Consider the following 21,848-nt stretch of genomic DNA (forward strand, 5'->3'; position numbering starts at 1 on the left):
ATCAGGGCGGTAATCACTATGTTAGCGCTAGTGGATTGATACAGCGTGATTCGACCTTCATATAACCAGGTCAGCCTTCCATCATACCTACCAACGATATTGTACCTGTGGACCACCACTGCTCTCTATAGGGCGCACAAACTTCTCACACCGAGGGACAGGGTACTGTTGGCTTCGGCTACGCTTCCATGCGGAGTTATCCTTTTAGACACGCTGGGTCTGTGCACGGTCAAGGGCCAAACTCCCGCCCTCCAGGAATTGCTGTGGGGCCCACATAATCAATACACCCTGGCAACAGGAACTCTAATGTTCTAGGAACTTTGGTGGCATACTCACACTCTCCATGATTGTGTGCTCCTGGATCTTGCATTTGAGGCCTGTTGTCGCAAGTATTTTGTAACCATATCACCATGACCACCCCACACACCGCTAAAAAAGACACCTCTTTAAAAGACTTATTTGCCAAACCACTGGTGAAAAAATCTGATCAACCCAGAGAGCTGTCCCCTTCTCAGCCATCCTCCGAACATCCAGCACCTACTGGTGGGCATGGTGACAAGGCCCCCGTCACAAGGACATTTCTGGAGAATTTATTCAGCACTCTACGGGACGCTTTTGCAACCCTTAAACAGGATCGATCTAAAGGAGTCGTGGTTCTCTGACAGGACCTTGGTGAATTGGGACAATGAGTGAACTTCTCAGAACAAACTTACGACTCCAGGGAAGAAGAACTAGACGGACACCGCCATGAACTTCTGGAGCTACAGGACAAGAATCTGGAACTTCGGTACCAACTAGAGGATTTAGAAAATAGGTCTTGGTGCTTGAATATTCACATCAAAGGAGCTCAGTTCCAAGCGATCCCAGGAAATCTTGAGGAGTTCGGTATTTGCCTTTTCCACCACGTGGTTCCGGCCCTTGCAGACCAAGATATCATCCTCGACTGCAACCACTGTGCAGGCCGTCCAGCCACCTCCTCTGGCCAGGCACAGGACATTTTCATATGCATCCACTATTTACAAACAGAAAGAGACTATAATGGCAGCGGTACAAGATAAGTCAGCGATTGAGTTTGAGGGCTTAAACGGTGGTTGAATCAGGAACTCTCCCCCATTACATTGTAGTGGAGTGTAGATCTTCGCCCCTCAACAGAGCTTTTGAAGGAGAAAGATATCAGATACAAGGGAGGGGCACCCCTTCCCACTCCAATTTGTTTGACATGGAGAATGACAGAGTGTACCACCTTGGAAGAAGCACAATTGCTGCTAAAGATGTCAGCCCTGCTAGAGGACTCTTGGGCTCCCCAGGGGACTTGACGTTTGCTGCCTCAGATTTACGCTGCTCCGCTCGTCGCAAGAAAAGGACCCTTCGCAAACCCTCTGAAACGGAGAGCCATAAGAAACAAGCAGCCCTGCTCGAGCAACTACAGCATCGCGACTGCGTTGCGTTGTGTATTGGGCTTCCGATTACAGTGATTCCGCTCCCCTCCTGTCTTTTAAATGATGAAGACAGAAGAGGGACTCCGTGGTTCCATCAAGCCGGAAGACGAAGAGATAAGTGCTTGTAGACATGGACACTGATCGTATGGTCATTGTGGCTCCCAGGCGGGGAGCCTTTTTGTTGACTAATGGCTTATCTTCCCCTACCGTCCCTTGTTCGCCTTTACCTATTATTAACACCACACACTAGAACTTTATATTAGAGGATTGTCAACTCTCCATGTTCCGGTATGGCCTTAATTAGCCCACACCATACTTGCATGTACATGATCACTATCCTAAGCCTTAATGTTAGGGGCCTTAATGCACAGGTCAAATGTCTTGCACTCTTACCCCTCCTTAGAGATGCAAAGTGTGATATGTGTCTCCTCCAAGAGACACATTTGCTCAAAACTGACTGGAAACAATTGCATTCCAGATGGTTTGATTGTCAATATTTTTCCAGTAAGACAGTTAAGAAGGCAGGGGTAGCAATTTTATAAGCAACACACTTCCCCGGACGGGTGACCTAAACTCCTATTGAATTGCCTGGTAGGCTATTGTCCCTACACATGGATTGTGCTTACTTTGGCAAATATTTACGCACCCAATGATAAGCAGGAATCCTTTCTCCGGGATCCTCTGGATAACGTGATCTCCACACCGGACATTGATTTAATAGTAGGGGGGATTTCAACTTAGCTATGGATGCACAGATGGACAGGTCTGTGCAACAAATGGGGCCAACTGATGCTTTTTCACTGCCTTTTAAACAGTGGCTGATGGATGTCAGCTTGACAGACATATTTCGACACAACCACCTCACTGACTCAGGATATACCTTTTTTTCCGGCAGCACGCCAATCGTATGCTCGTACCTATTTTTTCTTACATTCCCTCAGGGTTGCAAAAACGAGGACGGTGGTGGGCATTGAAGCGGCAGCACTGTCTGATCACTCCCCTATCTATCACTCTCCCTTACACCCCCTATACTGCCCCCCTAGCTCCACGGGATTGGCGTCTTAATGCGAAACTCCTTACATATGATCATATACTCACTGAGATCTCCATTGCCATTACCTCCTTTATAGATACTAATGACACTCCTTCCACACCTTTATCGTTCTTGTGGGCATCCTTGAAGGCTGTCGTGCAAGGCCACTTTATCGCCATCGCAACTTGTTTCAACAGGGACAGACGTAAAATACGCTCCCAATTGAAATCTAAGGTTCAGGTGTTGGAAGACTCTCATAAAGGCCCGTAAACAAATGAGTGCTTTAGATATGGGTCGACCAGAGTATGCTCTTTTGCGGGTTACACAGAAGTGCTATGCACGAGGGAAAAAAGCAGGCAGCTTGTTAGCTCACCGCCTACAAACCCAGGCAGTTGTCGTAAAGTGCATGAATGATTAAGTTCTGATGGCATCTCACAATATCAAGATGAGCTAATTACTACAGAATTTGAAAGATTCTACGCTGCCCTCTACTCGGCTGATGATCTTACTGCTGATGATATTGTTAACTATCTGGCTGAGATCCCTTTGACTACTATCCCCCAGACTGACGCCACTACAGAGATATCACTCCTAATAAAGTCCTCATGGCTAGACAGCGTCTACAACTGGGTAAGGCCCCTGGACATGATGGCTATGGTGCGGAATTCTATAAGACCTTTGGTACGATATTTGCTCCCAAACTGGCGTGCCTTTATAACACATTTAGCTCTAGCGGCACCTTGACAAAGATAATGTAACCTGCCACCATTCAATGTGATTCCTAAGGCTGGTAAAATCCCTACATATTGCACATCTTACCGTCTCATCTCTTTATTGAATGTAGATGCTAAGATCTTTCTTTACTGGTATTCTGTTACATAGACTAGCCCCTTGCATGCAAGGTCTGGTGGACCATGATCAGACTGGATTTATTCCAGAGAGGGGCAGCACTGACAATACAAAACGTCTGTGCCACCTACTGGATAAAACACAGTGTTCTCATATACCAGCCCTTTTCCTGTCTATTGATGCATCGAAGGCCTTTGACAGGGTCCATTGGCCATATCTCTGAACTGTGTGGACATGCTGTGGTTTGGGACCAAGGTTTTCTAAGTGGATTCAATGCAGGTATGCTTTCCCTAAAGCCACAGTACAGGTTCATGGAATTTCATCTCAGCCCTTTCCAATTGGGAGGGGAACACAGCAGGGTTGCCCCCGTCACCGTTACTAAAGCTCTTTATATGGAACCATTTGCAAAATTGATACATCAAAATTAACATATCAAGGGTACCTGTATGGGGGGGCAGAGACCATAAAATCATGTTGTATGCGGATTACGTTCTTCTATTATCATAAGAGCTCCACCCTTCCCCAGCAGTGGTGACTGATGAGCCGACTGATTTTGGGAAAGCTTCTGGCTTTAAGATCAATTTCCAGAAATCCTCTAACCTTAATCTTACTATCTCGGAGACTATTCAGACTCAACTCGAGTCTATGTTTCCATTCACATGGGCTCAGCTAGGGATTAGTTATCTGGGCTTATGCATACACTCTACACAGGATCATACAGTGGCGCATACTTATGGCACCTCCTGACGATCATCTCTCCAAATGGAAGACCTATGGTCTTTTGTGGCAGGGCCAATTGGCAGCGATCAAGATGGCACTCCTTCCGAATATTTTAATTTATGCAAACGCTGCCTCTTTAGCCTCGCTGCATATATAGGATAAACTGCAGACCCTTATTTGGGACTTCATTTTTGATAGTAAAAAGGCTTGAATGGCTAAACCTCAGACATATTACTCGCAGTCAGAGGGCGGTCTAGAAGTCCCGAATTTACAGTGTTATCAGGCAGCTCAGTTGCGATATATAGTGGAATGGGCCCGGCCTAGCACCGAAAAGCATTGGTGCTTTATTGATCAAGCTGTGGCAAGCATCCCGATTTGGAAACTTCCGTGGTTAACCAAACCACACCGGCCTGCGGGGACTTGCCTTTCACCTGGATTGCGGGCTTCCGAACCATCCCTTTTTAGCGTTTAGCCTCGTTCCTCTACATGGTCCCAGACTACCTTGGACCGAACAGTATCTTTATATTATACAACTGGGGGGACTTTATTTCATATTTCCATTAGAAAGTTCAGCTGTTTCAAGGGTCTAAAAAATGGTTATAAAACCATTTATTGTTTTTACTTCTTCATTGCTGCCTTTAAGCCTTTTTTTTTTAATTCTTCTTTTTTTATTTTTCCTTCACCTATCTTTAGTTTGTTCTATTTTCCCAGCACCACAACACGTGTGCGCTATACATTCAAAATTAGGTTAGCACACCGTTTTTAGGTCTCGCCTGGCGTAAGACTGCGCAGTCTCGCTGGCGAGATTTATTGATTTGAGGAGATTTCTCTAGTGGGCTTTAAGCACCGCCCCTCTTTTCCATTGGCTGGCGTCACCGTTTATGCTAAACGGTGGCCAGCCATTAACGGTGGCCAGCCATTGGAAAAGAGCGTCTAGTGACGTACACTTTTCTCTTTCAGAGCCCTCCCAGTTGGACTGGCTGCCCCGACTTACTGCTGGCGTAAAAGGTTTTTATCTTTATGGGGCCAAACACATGGCTCCATAAAGATAAGAAACCAGTCATGCGTGCCAGTCCAATTGGGACGCTCTAAAAGAGAGTTGCTGTTGGCGTTGCAGCGCACGCTATATATAAAAATTTACAAACATCTTTTGACGCACAGTATCTTTCATGTGCAACAGGGTTAAACAAGAAAACCTTTCATGCGTGGCCTGCCGCTGCCGTGGAGGGTGGTATCAGGGCGCCCTCCCGCTCTCTCGCTTCCTGCCCTAGTTCCTGCCCTAGATGAAACAAACGCACAGGGGGTAGGTAACTAACGCGCTAGTGCTCTCACCAGCGTTTGGGATTTGGTTTCGGGACAGTTATACTTTGGCTGAACTTCGAAATAATGAACTGTTAGACAGATGCACATTTTTAAATACGAGCAGTAAAGTAAATATTGTACGTCAAAAAGTCTTCATGGATAAAAAATAGGCATGCCTCTTAAAAAGGTTACAAAATGACTGATATAATTGTATTATGCTATGTTTCTATGAAAGTTTAATGTTATGTCCTCCTGGCAGTTAGTTGTTATCGCTGGTTGAAGCAATGATTAATGCAGATACCTTTCGGTTTCGAAAGGAAGCAGAGCCTGATATCCGCTTCCGCACCATCTTGGAATGAGACAGCACCGGCAGCCCTCAGCAACGGGTTAAGCGGTAGATCCAGCGCAGTGTTCAAGAGCTTGTGAACAGCATATAAGCAGCCCCAGAGTACAGTGTGAGCTGAGGTAGACAATGCTGTCCATCCCGCGGCACGAGGAAAGTCTGCACATGGCGGACTATCACTACAGTGGACCGGTAGAACACAGATTCTCCCCATACACCTTCAACGGCGGGTAAGGCTTGGAGGAGCTGGGGTGGAATTCGAGTGTATGCATTAGTTGCCTACCCCCTTGATGTAGTGGCGCGAGCCAGGTGCTCACAAATGCCTCTGGATGCTACCTCATGAGGCAGGATAATGGATCACCAGAGGGTGTGGGGTCGCTGTTTGGTCTCTGATAATCGGGCCTGTCCCGTGTCTTTTCCTGCACGGTTCTCCAATGGTGGACTGGGTTCACTACCGTGGTCAGCGCATAGCTGTGAGGCTGGTATAATGAAGACGCAAAGTGGCACAAGAACTGCGGGATAACTTCCAACCTCCAGTTACCTCTTATATAGCTGCTTACATAGTTATCTCACTGTCGCCTTCTCGAGATGCAGCACCACCAGACAGAAGTACCACCTTCCCTTTCACTGTGGTTAGCCTTCTTAAAAAAAAAAAAAAAAGGTCTTGCCTTTCATTAAGTTAAAGCCATTTGCTTTGCTATACAATACCATTAGCAAAGCAAATGGCTTTAACTTAATTAAAGGCGAGGCCTATTGCATTTTCAATGCTTGTTATAAAAGTTCTTGCTACTGCTGCTCCTTTAACTTCTTACCTCTCACTCTACCTAATGTCTCTCTCTGTCGTTCTCTCTCTACATTCAGGTAATTGAGCTATCAATGTTTAAGCCAAACCTGGGTTAGTCTTTTAACTCATGTAAAGCAGTGCCAATGACAGCCTTAGAGTACAAACTGTATTATAACAAGTGAGATGATGTGATTGACAGGAAATCTAGCTGAAGTGAAAACATACATATAGAATCAAATTGTTGAGTCTTACTTTTGTAAACTGAAGAATCAAATAAAAAAAATTAAAACAAGGTAATAACCACTATATCTGACCCTGGGTCGAATAGGAAGTAAAACTATCATCGTGTGACAAGGCAGATGATAAGGTGTAGTCATAGGCCAACAAGCATGAAATTAAGAAGAACAAAAAAATCTTGTGTATTACAAAACGTCTTCCAAAGCCCCTTTACAAAACACCTGGATGGAGACAACAACGTCACATGTATATGTAATTGGAGGACGCAGGCTGGCACATGACTAAACCAACACAGAGGCTTAGCAGCATTTGATTGACGAGGTAGGGTGTGAGGTTAGAAATGCGCTTCACCCTTTACCTGCATGAGGAAAGGCAGGAGAGGCTAATGGGCTTCCTAATGCTATGCCTTACGGTCTGCTGGCATTGCGAGGATCAAAATGGTGGTAATGATACATAACTCTCTCAAAGGTGGGTACTTGCTGAAGCAAGCAGCGGGCATTCCTTTTGGCCCTGCTGCCTCTGGCTTGTGGCAAAGTAGTGAGTTCTGTTAAGCCAAGCCAGACCACAAAGACTTCTCCTGCTGGTTGGTTACAGGAAGTACCTTTGAGCTTCTAATGAGGTCTCCCCTCAGGGAAAGTAAGACATTGATAACAGTTTAATTCATACATTTTACTGTGGAAGAAAATGTAAGTAAGCAGAAATGTCATGGCATTGTAGTTGATCTATTACTATGTTTAATATTTTTGTTAAAACTGCACTACTGTTTCAAAGAGCACTGTGGACATGCAGCCTCTGCTCCCCTGTGATGTTCCCCAGTTCCACCATAGTACTAAGTCAGTACCAAGAAGGAACCTCTACACCTGATAACAAAGTTACAGTCATGACCACAGACGGAAACCTACTGCAAAGGAATCGGGGCAGCCTTTTCCCCTCTCCATTTACCTGAAACTCCACAGCCTCTGCAGTGAGTAGCAGACATGGTCCCCTCTCAGGTATGCTCATTCCCAAGGTGTGAGGGGCGCAGGAGGAGCAGTTCAATGCTGCATCCATCCTGTGTGGCCTGGCACCAGGCGCAGTGGTCACATGTTTGGGAGGACAAAGAATCTCCTGTGTGCCGGGGGATCCTTTCTCCTTTAGGTCATTATAAGGGATTCCTCACCAGACGCCAGCTGTGGTTGAATTCTATTTACACAACTCGCTAAAGAACTTGACTTTCTTTACTGGCAGTTAGGCGGCTCCCCTGCCAGTCCTACGGGACTGTGGACTGGCACATGTCTGCCAGCGGGAAGAGACTGGGCTCCATCGTACACTGTGACCTAGTACAAAGACGACGCAGAAGGGATCCGTGGCTTGGTGAAAGACATCAGTAGTTTTCTTACACATACAACAGGTACGTCAGGGGTGGGGAGAAGGTGGCGGGAAATATGCTATTTTTATTCCCCGTCTTCTATTTTGTGCACTCCCCTTGGGTAGTGGCTTTGCCACAGGGAAAGCAGGTTCCCGCGTTGACATGCAAGAGGGATGGTAGGGCTGGTCTTGGATACCACTCTTGCCTTCTCAGGATTTAATACTTCTGCTCTCCATCCACCAGGCATGCCTGTCCACCTCCTCGACATTTCACTCCAGAGCGACATTCTCTCTCCCATGTACTTCTCCTGCAGCCTCCCTCTCATTTTCTCCCTCTGAGCTATTCAGGCATCAGGTGTGACGGCAGATTACTTAACGTGTCCCGTTACCAACGGCTGTATCGACCTGGGCTGGATATGGATCGGCTCAGGTGCCTCCAGGTCTGCCAGGTGTCTCTCACACCGAATTCTGCAACATGCCATTTATGATTTATCATTTCTTTAAATGACTTACATCTGAAAATGGTGAAATCTCTTTTAACACAACATGACATTGTGGATTCTGATGTAGTCCAAATTTCGCAGCCGGGACAATCCATGCAAGGCTATGTCCACTGTGGGGTTTCCGGCTCCAGTGTAAGTCGACTCAGTTGTGGGGACCGTTAGAAAGAAGCCACTCACCCACCCTCACAAACAGGAGTGACGTCTGTCTGCAAATACAGTGCCTTCGCCCAAAGGGTCAAATCAGTCTCAAGGACTTTTTGCCTCATGGGCAGTTTCCACTCTTTCTCTCAGGACATCTTTCACTCTCTACAGCTTCCTCTAAGGAGTGTAGCAAGAAATCTGCATGTTTTCATAATTATTTTACATAAAGGAGAGAAGCTCCATTGAAACCAGGAGGAGTCTTTCGCTCTTGAACCTGCCTGTACACTAAATTTCAGTGTAACTCAATTAGCATCAATAGGATATGATGGTGACAGTGAGTGAAATCAGATGTGTGTGGGAAACAGACACCCACACAATACCATTGAATTAATTATTCACATCCTGTGCAGATGTCCTGCTCCCGTGCCTGCTGGAAACCATGTTGGAGCAAAAAAGGGCTGGCTGTATGCCGCAATCTATGAGGGAGGCGCAGATAGTCATGCCCCCCAAGCCTGGCAGGATCGCAGAGGACCCGGGTGCATATAGACCTTTGTCCATGTTAGGAGTAGATGCTAAATTACTTGCTAAAGTCTTGGCCACGAGACTGAGGAGAGTTGTGACCTCTCTGGTGCAGGGGACGAGTGTGGGTTTATACCTGGGAGGGGAACACAAATGAATATATGGGAGTTGTCTCATATCCTACATTCGGTGGCTGATGGTGAGCTCCGGGCTGCGGTTGTCGCCCTAGATATTGAAAAAGCTTTCAAAACTTTTTTGATGGGCATATCTATGGAAGGTACTGAGGAGAATGGGTTTTGGCCGGGAATAAGTCGCCTGGATCAGACTGCTCTATCACCAACCGAGAGCCCAAGTGCAGAATGGGGGTCAGGTATCAGAGGGCATAAAGATTGAAAGGGGCACACGACAGGGGTGCCCGCTGTCCCCACTACTTTTCGCACTTGCGATGGCACCCCTAGCGGTGAAACTGAGAAGGAATATGGCACCATGGGGTATAGCATTAGATGGCCGTACACATGTGATCTCATTGTATGCGAATGACGCACTCCTATATATTAGACAGCCAGCAGAGGCGATCCTGGTGCTCCTGGAGTCACTGTCTTCCTTTGGTACGGCATCTGGCCTCCGTATTAACCGTCAAAAATCAATACTATTTACGCTAGCGGCCCTTGCGCGGGGAAAACCCCAGGATCTTTCTGAGGTGGGATTGGATTGGGAAAGTGACCATTTCAGATACTTGGGTATTCAGGTAGCCCACCACCCAGATGCCCAATACGAATTGAACATGGGTAAAGTCATCATAGGATTAAGAGCGCTGATAATTTTTTGGAACAAGCTTCCTCTATTGGTTATGGAGAGAGTGGCGGTATCAAAAATGGTGATGCTGCCCCGCTGTCTGTATATCCTGCAGAACTCATTTTGTAGAATCCTGAAGTTCATGTTTGACACACTGAACAGACCCCTAATCTCACTGGTGTGGGCGGGGGGACAGAGTAGAGTCAAACTAGAGATGCTTAAAAATTGGACATGGATGCAGGGGGTCTAGGTCTGCCAGACTTTAGGCTATACTACATGGCAGGATTGCTGCAGTACGCAGCACAGTGGTGCATGGAAGAACGCACAGTGGAGAAAGAATTACTGGGGGAGTGGAACGATGAGTCGCGGCTGCAGAGTTTCCTTATGATGGGCTCGAGAGTCCCCAAGGACTGCCCACTTAAAGTACGACAAGTGATGGAAGCCTGGGAACAGGCAGTCACATTGGTTCTCTGCAGGGCTCCCTACACTGGTGCGCTCCCACTCCAGTGGCTACAGGGGTTCCAAAAAAAAATCAGGCAACCATGGGCATCACAAAATGGTACGAGGGGGGTTGTGAAACGGCTGGAGATCTGTACCTGAATGGAACCTTTCTGACATTCGACGAGGCGCAAGAATGGTTCTGTATACCAGTAGGTCACTTCCTACAATACGCTAAAATTTCACGTACGATCCGAGAGATATGCACCACATTTCCGGATGAGCCGCGGGAGTCGCTCACGTTGACAACACTGTTGGAACCAGGCTCCAGCAGAGGTCTCATCTCAGGCATTTATAAGGCACTGAAGGAGGACCGTGCGGTTGACTTATTGGTGGTCAGTGGGAAATGGAAGGGGGACAAACCTTCACCCTTGAGGGATGGGGATTGGAAAAGGGATCTAGCACAGGTGGCTGAAGCAACAAGTAATGCCAGGTTCAAGCTCACCCAACTCTTAATATTTGCATTGCACATATCTGACCCCAAAGTGTTGGGCACGGTTCACCCCAGGTCTTACCCCAGCCTGTCCATGCTGCGGCACGGACCGTGCCACATTCCTACACATGACCTGGAATTGCATATGACTGCAACCGTACTGGAATCAGGTTGCGCAGTCTCCTCGCACCAAAGCAGTGCTTATTGGGCGTTCTTCCAACACCGAATAAAGGGACATGGATACGGCATAAATTTGCAATGCTGGGCCTGGTTCTGGCAAAACGGCGTACTGTGATCCATTGGATCCTCTCTACGCCCCCCATGCTGGATAAATGGAGAGATGACATGCGTGAGTAGGGTGTGGCCGAAGAGTGTCGCCTAAGGGCAGTGAGAGTGGATGAGAACACCGAGAGATATCTGGCAGAGTGGGGACAAATGCTGACAGAAGTGTCCTTGTTGACAGACCAGAGTGATGATGAAACTGCACCTACGCGGTCCACAAGCCACACTTCGTCGGTACCTAACACAGAAAGTACGAACGGCCCGCTCACATAAACACCAAGCTAGCTATGCCAATCTGCCTGAAACGCCAATGCTGGCAGTTGCTGCCAGGAGCGTGGGGGGTTAAACTCTCTCTTTTCATGTTCGAAGATTATTTTCGGTTTACCTAATTTATTTTGCTTGTTGCTATTCCAAAAAAAAAAAGAAAAGATAAAAAATGTCATGTGCATTGCAGTATATAGAAATCCACTGGGCGAGTGGAGATTGTTGTACATTGTCATGAGTAAAAAACAAAAATGGCTGACAAAATGTAACACCTATATGACAATTTATTTTACTTTGTAGTATAATGCAATGTTACCAATAAAGACAAGTTAAAAAAAAAATTTAAAAAAATATTCACAAGCTGATTTCCCTCCCCATAAGATAGTCTTCTGTGCCTCTGGAGGTTTTCTGTTCCTGGTATTACTTTTCAACTTGTGCGTTTGAATGGCTGATAATAATATGACTGTGTTAGGAACAGTCTTCCAGGTATGGCTTAAGTGTGCTGTATGGAATGGTTAGGATTACCCGGAATACCTCAGAGACCTACCATCAGTGAGCACGCACATTACCCTTGCTAACAGGGTGGTATATCACTGCTGCCATGGGCAGTGAGTTGCAAGTCAAGAGTCTGAATTCCAAATTCCCAGGTCAATAAAGGGAGTTTGATTAAAGGTGAAATAGTAACAAGGCGTTTGCGGAGGAAAACATTAAAAAGTTTCCTTTATGGAGCGGTTTGAATTCCTCTGGAGTAGTTTAGTTCCATGAGAGAGGTGAGCCTACATACAACATTTGTTATATAAAAGCACTAAAGTGATAACGGCGGAAGAGTTGGACCATCACTTCAGCCTCAGACTTCTATTGCTACTTGATATCAAAAGTGAGAGGCGCTTTTAGGCAATAATCTTGCATATTGCATTAAGGTGCTGAGCGCTTCAGCACAAAAACTCTATCCCCCTTGTAGCAGAAATCCTTTCCATAAACCAAAGAATTATCAAGCACCTTTTCCTTGCAATTAAAACAGTAAGGATCCAAAAGGGAGATCTTCCTGGTGGGGTTAAATAAACAAGCAACTAATTAGAGACTGTCCCCTCTAACGGAGTATCAGAAAACAGCTCAGCAGTAAAGACAATTCCCTTGTTCCTAATGGCTGTACCGCTTCTATGGTGATATCAGCCAATCCAAAATCTGTTCTTGAACACATCATGTCCGAGTGACCCAGTACCTTTGTTGTAAGACTGCTTTGCACAGTTTTTGCAACAACGGTTTCTATACAGATGAGCTCTGGTTTCTTAGCTTATCGTAAACTCTCTGCAAACCTTGAACATTAGGATTTCTTTTTAGCTCAGAAAGGTTTGAGGTTTATCAAACATAGACCAAAAAACCATCAGGATTTCTACTTGAAGAAATCATTTCTACCTGCCATTTGCTCTGCCCCCTTTGCTTCCCCAAAAGTGCTCTACTTCTCAACTCACCTGATGGGGTCAGGCACCCTTTTCACCTTTCACAAGAACTTAGTATTTAGTAAAATGTGCATGAAATTTGAACACATCACGATGAACTGTGCAGCCTGTGGATGCTCAGCTCACATGGAGCAGTCTGTGGATGATTAGTTAATAGCAGTCTGGGGAGCAGTCTGAGGATGCTTAGCGTGAAGTCTGAGAATGCTCAGCTCACAGTCAGCGGTCTCTAGATGCTCAGCTTCAGCTCACGGTGAACAGTCTGCAGGTGCTCAGCTCACAGTGAGGAGCCTGTGGATGCTCAGCTCACAGTGAACAGTCTGCAGGTGCTCAGCTCACAGTGAGGAGCCTGTGGATGCTCAGCTCACAGTGAGGAGCCTGTGGATGCTCAGCTCACAGTGAGGAGCCTGTGGGCGCTCAGCTCACTGTGTGGAGCCTGAGGGCGCTCAGCTCACTGTGAGGAGCCGGTGGGCGCTCAGCTCACGGTGAGGAGCCGGTGGGCGCTCAGCTCACGGTGAGGAGCCGGTGGATGCTCAGCTCACGGTGAGGAGCCGGTGGATGCTCAGCTCACGGTGAGGAGCCTGTGGATGCTCAGCTCACGGTGAGGAGCCTGTGGATGCTCAGCTCACGGTGAGGAGCCTGTGGATGCTCAGCTCACGGTGAGGAGCCTGTGGATGCTCAGCTCACGGTGAGGAGCCTGTGGGCGCTCAGCTCACTGTGTGGAGCCTGTGGGCGCTCAGCTCACTGTGTGGAGCCTGTGGGCGCTCAGCTCACTGTGTGGAGCCTGTGGGCGCTCAGCTCACGGTGTGGAGCCTGTGAGCGCTCAGCTCACGGTGTGGAGCCTGTGGGCGCTCAGCTCACGGTGTGGAGCCTGTGGGCGCTCAGCTCACGGTGTGGAGCCTGTGGGCGCTCAGCTCACGGTGTGGAGCCTGTGGGCGCTCAGCTCACGGTGTGGAGCCTGTGGGCGCTCAGCTCACGGTGTGGAGCCTGTGGGCGCTCAGCTCACGGTGTGGAGCCTGTGGGCGCTCAGCTCACGGGGAGGAGCCTGTGGGCGCTCAGCTCACGGTGTGGAGCCTGTGGGCGCTCAGCTCACGGTGTGGAGCCTGTGGGCGCTCAGCTCACGGTGTGGAGCCTGTGAGCGCTCAGCCCCCGGGGAGGATCCTCTGGGCGCTCAGCTCACGGGGAGGAGCCTCTGGGCGCTCAGCTCACGGGGAGGAGCCTCTGGGGGCTCAGCTCACGGTGAAAAGCCTGTGGGCGCTCAGCTCACGGTGAAGAGCCTGTGGGCGCTCAGCTCACGGTGAAGAGCCTGTGGGCGCTCAGCTCACGGTGAAGAGCCTGTGGGCGCTCAGCTCACGGTGAAGAGCCTGTGGGCGCTCAGCTCACGGTAAAGAGCCTGATGGGGGCTCAGCTCGCCGTGAAGAGCCTGATGGGGGCTCAGCTCGCCGTGAAGAGCCTGATGGGGGCTCAGCTCGCCGTGAAGAGCCTGATGGGGGCTCAGCTCGCCGTGAAGAGCCTGATGGGGGCTCAGCTCGCCGTGAAGAGCCTGATGGGGGCTCAGCTCGCCGTGAAGAGCCTGATGGGGGCTCAGCTCGCCTGAAGAGCCTGTAGGGGGCTCAGCTCGCCTGACGAGCCTGTAGGGGGCTCAGCTCGCCTGAAGAGCCTGTAGGGGGCTCAGCTCGCCGTGAGGAGCCTGTAGGGGGCTCAGCTCACGTTGAATAGCCTGTGGGTGCTCAGCTCACGTTGAGGAGCCGGTGGGTGCTCAGCTCGTGGCGAAAGAGCCTGTGGGTGCTCAGCTCGCGGCGAAAGAGCCTGCGGGTGCTCAGCTCGCGGCGAAAGAGCCTGCGGGTGCTCAGCTCGCGGCGAAAGAGCCTGCGGGTGCTCAGCTCGCGGCGAAAGAGCCTGCGGGTGCTCAGCTCGCGGCGAAAGAGCCTGCGGGTGCTCAGCTCGCGGCGAAAGAGCCTGCGGGTGCTCAGCTCGCGGCGAAAGAGCCTGCGGGTGCTCAGCTCGCGGCGAAAGAGCCTGCGGGTGCTCAGCTCACGGCGAAAGAGCCTGCGGGTGCTCAGCTCACGGCGAAAGAGCCTGCGGGTGCTCAGCTCACGGCGAAAGAGCCTGCGGGTGCTCAGCTCACGGCGAAAGAGCCTGCGGGTGCTCAGCTCACGGCGAAAGAGCCTGCGGGTGCTCAGCTCACGGCGAAAGAGCCTGCGGGTGCTCAGCTCACGGCGAAAGAGCCTGTGGCTGCTCAGCTCACGGCGAAAGAGCCTGTGGCTGCTCAGCTCACGGCAAAAGAGCCTGTGGGTGCTCAGCTCACAGAGAAAGAGCCTGTGGGTGCTCAGCTCACAGAGAAAGAGCCTGTGGGTGCTCAGCTCACGGCGAGGAGCCTGTGGATGCTCAGCTCACGGCGAGGAGCCTGTGGGTGCTCAGCTCACGGCGAGGAGCCTGTGGGTGCTCAGCTCACGGCGAGGAGCCTGTGGGTGCTCAGCTCACGGCGAGGAGCCTGTGGGTGCTCAGCTCACGGCGAGGAGCCTGTGGGTGCTCAGCTCACGGCGAGGAGCCTGTGGGTGCTCAGCTAGTGGGTGTTCAGTTTACAGTGAGGAGCCTGTGGGTGCTCAGTTTACGGTGAGGAGCCTGTGGGTGCTCAGTTTACGGTGAGGAGCCTGTGGATGCTCAGTTCACGGTGAGGAGCCTGTGGACGCTCAGCTCACGGTGAGGAGTCTGGAAAGGTTTAAGTCACAGTTAGAAATCTGGACAGCTCAGCTCACAGTGAGAAATGTGGAAATGCTCAGTTCACTGTCAGAGAGTCTGCGGATGATAATTTCACAGTTAAGAGTTTGTAGGTGTTTTGTTCACAGCAACCTGTGAATACACAGTTCATGGAGAGAAGTCTTTGGCTGCTCAGTTCACAGTCAAGAATCTAAGGATACTCCTTTCACACTGATAGGCCTGAGGATCCTATGAATTAGACGGATGACTTTGTGGATTTACTGTGAAAAGTCGGTAATCCTCCAGCTCATAGGAAGGAGTCTGACTGCAGTATCTCGGCATTACAGGGAAGCTGCAAACTAGATGGAAAGCATTATTATTGTTTTGCTTATAATTAGGGCCCCCGGTTTTATGGTATTTATTTTTTTGACATTCCCGCCTGAATTTATACATATTTATTTTTTGCTCATTTTCTCTGTATTTATCAATTTTTATTTTGTGTTTACTATATAAATAAAGCTGCAATTGTTTTTTTTCCACATTTAAATGATAAATGTGTACTCGCATTTGAATGTCCAAAAGGTTTTAGTGGGGGGTTATATAGTGCAATTAGTGTTATCTGAAAACACTTGCATTGTAGAATGGCCTAAATAATCATTGTAGATCTACACTTAATTAAACTTAATTAGGAAATCTATTGTCTTTTTTCAACTCACCAACCTCTTAGTCTGTACACCTACAGACCTGGCACTCATGATGGACAGTAGAAAAAAATCATACAAAGGCCTATTTTCTATATTTTTCTGCATTTAAACATAAATACAGAGAGGAAAAAAAATGTTTTCTGTGTATTTATCTGTAAAAATCTGTAAAAACGGAAAACTGGGAACCCTACTTATAATGTGTACACAGGGATGCTATAGTTCAAACTGTGAAGGCTGCAGTGGTCTGGCTCGCAATGTGGAGAGCTCGCTCATAGCAGGGAGTATGTGAATGTGCTTGCTGAAACAGGAACTCTGTGCATAGTGAGTAGTTAGGAGAATGCCAAGATATGCCAGGAGTCTGAGGTGCTATTTCATACAGAATAGTCTGGAAAATGCTCGGTGCCCACTAATAAGAACCCAAGCTGTTAAGATGGAAGTAGTAATCTTCGGCAAAGATACCTGGCTCTGGCACTCCATCTGGCGGCCTGCCCAACTAACACCCACACTCCTACCGACAATCCACGCAAAGAACATCGGCAAAGTTATTGGCGTGAATGCAGTCTTAATCTCCTGCTTTCACACACCAAAGCTCTTCAAATGGCTTTTCACCAACACTCATAGAACCGTGACTGCAGCCCTCGTCACCAACAAGCTGGACTACAGCAACGATCTCTATGTTGGAATCAATGCTCAACTGGCCAGAAGACTCCAGACCATACAAAACTCAGCAGCGAGGCTCACCCTCAACCTCCCACCGCGCACTCACATCACCCTGCACCTCAAAGAGCTCCAGAGGCTCCAAAAACACAAACAAGCACTCTTCAAACTCACACTAATACAAACAGCATTAGCCTCAACAACCGCATCAACTTCAACAAACCTACCAGACACCTCTAGTCAACCGGACTCATACACACACACTCCCTGGAAACGCAGAACCGGGTCCAGCAGTCGTGCCTTCTCCTACCTCACTCCTAAAGCCTGGAACGACCTGCACATCAGGGCCGCCTCCTCGGTTCTCGAGTTCCACAAGAAACCGGAGATCCCGGCTCCTCAAGAAACCGGAGATCCCTGCTCCTCACCTGGCCCTGGCCCTGACCCTGGCTCAGCCCATACATCTCCTGCTTCAGCGCCAGCATACCTTCCCAGGTGAGTTGTGTGCTAGGCAAATACACATAACATGCTCATAACGGGCAGTATGCCTCTCAGTATGACGGTCTGGGGCGGAGAGGATGCTCAGTGTGAATCTGGTACTGCACTAAACACAGTGCTACACAGCGAAGAGGCATTACTATCATTTGAAACACACTGTGCGCAGTGACTATGCAGAAGAACATAGCTCAACACTGTCACTACGTAGGCTGCTCCCTGCTCCCCCGTGAGTGCCACTGAATATTTCGAGCATCCTCCGGTCCCTGTAAAGAGGGAGAAGAGGCAGCCGTGCTGGTCTTACCTTGGAGTATTCCTGTGCCAATTTCTGGTACTTCCCCTGCAGTTCCGCAGCCATCTCTACACCTAGTCGTGGCTCTGTCCTGATTGGCGGGCTCTGTCCCTGGAAGGCTCCGGATGGGTGGCAGGGTCAGCTGGGGCGCTGCATCTCGGCTGCGGTGCCGCGCCGGATGCAGGGTGGGCAGCGCCAGCCTCCTCCTCCAGCGCTGGGTACCGCCCTCCCCACCTCGGCCCCAGTATGCTGGGAACAGAAGAGGCGAGGGCAGGGCTGAGCTCTGCAGCCCACACCTCTTCCGGCTCACACACACTGACGAGCAGGCATCTTCCGGCGCCTCCTGTGAGGCAGAAGAGCGAGACAGACACGAGCAGGAAACTCACGCAGGGAGAGAAGCGAGTCAGCAAAATACCCCGAGAGATGGGCGAAAGAATGGACCGGAAGAACGGAGCACTTTGACTCCGACGCACCATCAGACTGGAGGGAACGAATACAGTACGGTGTCGGAGAGACCACAGACAGGATGACTGTAAAGCCCAAGGCTGAAACAGCGACAGATAAACAAGAGAAACATCGTGGAAGGAGACTACGAAGATGGGAAGAAACGAGACACAATGGGGAATTGAGAATTTGCAGGCTTAGGATCCGCTGTACTCTGCATAAATGGCGAATCGCAACCTTGGAGGATATTTTGGAAAATGGAATAAAATCCCACGCCCTTGCATAGTTTTTAATTATGAATTTTAATGTATCGTCCCACAAAAGTCCCCCACTAGGTGCACATGCAATGTTTTATAATTGGTGAAAACTGGAATAAGCCAGGCGATTTTTCCTTGCACGAAACGGGATTTTATTAAGTCTTTTGTAGCATAGAGTGGTAGAAAAGAAGTGTAAATATATGGAAGAAAAGAATAAGGAGACAAAGAATAAAAGAGAAACATATAGGGTAAGAAGAACGACAGTGGGAGGGAAAGGTAAGTCAGTGGTAAAACCAGCAAGAGAGGTTGACCAGGAGACAGAAGAAGGCAGTTAGTGATGGAAAGACACGAATATGCACAGCAAGCTGGACAAGGAGGTGAGAGAGGGAGAACCAAGATAGAAAAGGATCAGTGCGGCGCTAGGTGGGAGACAGAACAGAAACAGAGAAAGGGAAGAGATAGGTAAGAAAGAGGGGAGAGGCATACACAAAAAGTGGGGAAGAAATACGTTTTCAAGAGAGGTGACAGAATTAGAGCTTGACTAAGAGGAAAGCTGAAAGACTGAGAATGTAAGGTGTATGTTATTGTGATTTATAAAGTGCTTGGCTGCCCCACAGAGCTTCCCAGCGCTAGCAATTTAGATCAAGGTAGATCTGGTATGATTAGAATAACCAGGTCTTCAGCTATTTGCAGAACCTCTCAGTAGATGTAAAAAGCCTTTTAGAAGAGGGCAGGGAGTTCCAAAGTTTAGGCCCAAGATATTTAAAAGAGTGACCTCCCTGTTTTACCAGATTGACTTGTGGGATCACCACTAAATTCTGGTTGCCCAAGCATAATGGACGATTAGGAAGGTAAGGATGCACTAGATTCCTTAAATCCCGGGGTACCGTGAGTTTGACTTTGTGCATAAATCTATTGATTTAAACGTAATACACTTATCAATAGTGAGCCAATGAATGCTCCGGTGCTGGGTAGAAACGGAGACATGCTTCAGAACATGACAGAGGAAGCGAACTGATGCTTTCTTAATAATCTGAAGCCTCTTCAGAGATGACTTCGGAGACCCCAGATCAAGCACATTGCTATAATCAAGGTGAAACACTATGAATGCGTGGACAACCATCCCTTTGGTGGAAATGGGATGCCAAACACCCTATTCATTTGTTTGTTGGTCCATCAGAAACTTGCCACCCAGCCATATGCCAAGGTCCTTAACAGCCTGTTTCGGAGTAGGAAGTGTCTCCGGGTCTTCTGGCCACCATCGCAGGTGTCAAAAATGAGGCTGATTTCCCTTAACCAGGACCTCCGTTTTGCTGCTATTAAGGCACTGTTTGCCACCTAATGAGCCACTGCAACAAGGCATAGTGTAAAATGTGTGCCCTCTGCAGCTGCCAATATGGAGATGACAATCCGCGTGTCATCGGCACAGGAAAATGAAGTAAGACCAAAAACCTCCACTATGTTCACCAAAGGGCGGACGTATATGTTGAAAAGCATGGGGTTCAGAGTGGATCCTTGTGGAACCCCAAAAGGCATCTGCCGTACAGTAGAAGAATGTGGTTTCAAAGTAACTTGAAAAGGCCAATTGTGCAAAAAGGAGCAGAACCATTGAAGGGCCGTGCCATGAAACCTGCTTTTCGCAAGTTTCCTAAAAAGCATAGAGCGAGAGACAGTATTGAGGGTTGCGCTCAAATCCAAGAGGATAACGGCTGCTGTCCATCCTGTTTCTGTGACAGATTGGGAGTTGGATTCAAGACATTAGATTAGGTACTGTGCAGGCAGAGAGTCAAGTGATATTAATGAGGCACAATAAGTGCAATGGAAGAGAGAACGAATATTAAAGCAAACGATCAGAGAAGGTCAAGTAGGGATAGGTTGAAAAGGAGAATAAATGAATTTGAAATGAGCGGCTAAGATGTAAAGATGAGAGAGAAACGAAGCGATGAAGGTGAGAGATGGTGGTGATGATAAGAATTCTGAGAGTGAGAAAATAGCAAGAAACAGCTGAAAACGTGACTTAGTTGAGAGAGCGAAACAGATATATGGAGTAGGTTGACATTCCTAGGTTAAAAAGAAAACTGAAGAATGGAGTTGGATGAAACATAGGCAGAAATGGAGCTAAAACTAGAAATTGAGCATAATGGTGAGATAAAGATTTGAAGGACTATGAGTGAGAGGAAAACGTGTATATATAGCAATAACTACGAGATTGGCAGAGTTAAGAGATAAGACAATGCAACACGTTGTGCTAGGAGGGACACTGATAAATGATGGGGGTAGTAAAATAAGGGATGTGAAAATGAGAGAAAACCTAGTAGAGACACAGATGAGAGTAAACCTGGCAAAGTTAGATGGTGAAGAAGAATTGGAGGAAAGGTAAGGGAAACTGAAACAGGTGAGACCATACAAGAGGGATCTGAGAAGTCCAGTTTTCAGTGAGAGGGAAAGTGGTATCTAGAGGTGAAAGAATGAGCTTGAGAAGACTGGGAAGCTGGGTGAGGCTAGGCTGAGAAAGAAACGAGGATGTAAGAGACTAAGCTGGAAGTGCAAATGCGAATTGAGAGGGATGGCATGAGAGTGGTACAAATGATATTGAAATGCACAATATGAGTGTGTAGAGAGGCCATCGTCCTGAACTGAGTCCTGAATGAGTTCTCACAGGACAAAAACGTTCTCACCCCAATCGGTAACTGATTTCTATGACGAAGTCTTACCTTAAACTGTGTAGCTTGACACAAGAAAGAAGGCTTTCCCCAGAGGAAGTGCATGGAGTATATATGCAACAACCAGCCAAAGCAGCATTTACGAAATAAAGACTTGGGGCCAGATGTTTGAAATTCCGGTTTTCCATTTCCTAAATAGCAAATCCTAAGAAATCGCTATTTAGGAAATGCAAAATGGAATGTACAAAAATAGAGATTTTCTAATAGCGATTCCTACATAGTAGGAATCGCTATTAGAAAATCTCTATTCAGGAAATGCTGAAACATTCGTTCTTATGGGCCTAATAGGAAATCACAAATTTGGAAATGCAAAATCAAGGGTGCCTATGAGCCTGAGGCAACTCTTGATGCACCCCCAAAAAAAGTGGTGCACATATAAAGCGTACAAATGCCCAAGGGGCATGTGTGCTCTTTATGACACAGTTTTACTAATAAAGCTACACAGCGCACAAACGATAATGTGTGGAAATGGCATCATCAAGTGTATTGATTTGTTTTATTCGTATACAAATATTTGTTTCCTCCACATTTCCAAATTACAAAAAGCGGGCTTCATTTTTCATTCCCTAATTTTGATATGTTCTGAAATATTTGCATAGTTCATGTACATACATTTAACTTTTGCTGTGTGCT

The 21,848-nt window shown here is 47.9% G+C and overlaps 1 protein-coding gene across 1 annotated transcript in view; it reads right to left on the reverse strand.

Annotated features, from left to right (window-relative positions):
- The window catches only part of PPP1R21 (protein phosphatase 1 regulatory subunit 21), a 395,061-nt gene extending 376,967 nt beyond the window's left edge, over window positions 1–18,094 (reverse strand). Inside the window, exon 1 of the mRNA XM_085612732.1 lies at window positions 17,804–18,094. Coding sequence (XP_085468858.1) covers window positions 17,804–17,857 — 54 coding nt within the window. The 5' untranslated portion in view covers window positions 17,858–18,094. The remainder of the gene's footprint in view (window positions 1–17,803) is intronic.
- Between the last annotated feature and the right edge of the window lie 3,754 nt (window positions 18,095–21,848).

This window comes from Triturus cristatus, chromosome 6, assembly GCF_964204655.1.
Source record: "Triturus cristatus chromosome 6, aTriCri1.1, whole genome shotgun sequence".
In the NCBI taxonomy this organism is placed as follows: Eukaryota; Metazoa; Chordata; class Amphibia; order Caudata; family Salamandridae; genus Triturus; species Triturus cristatus.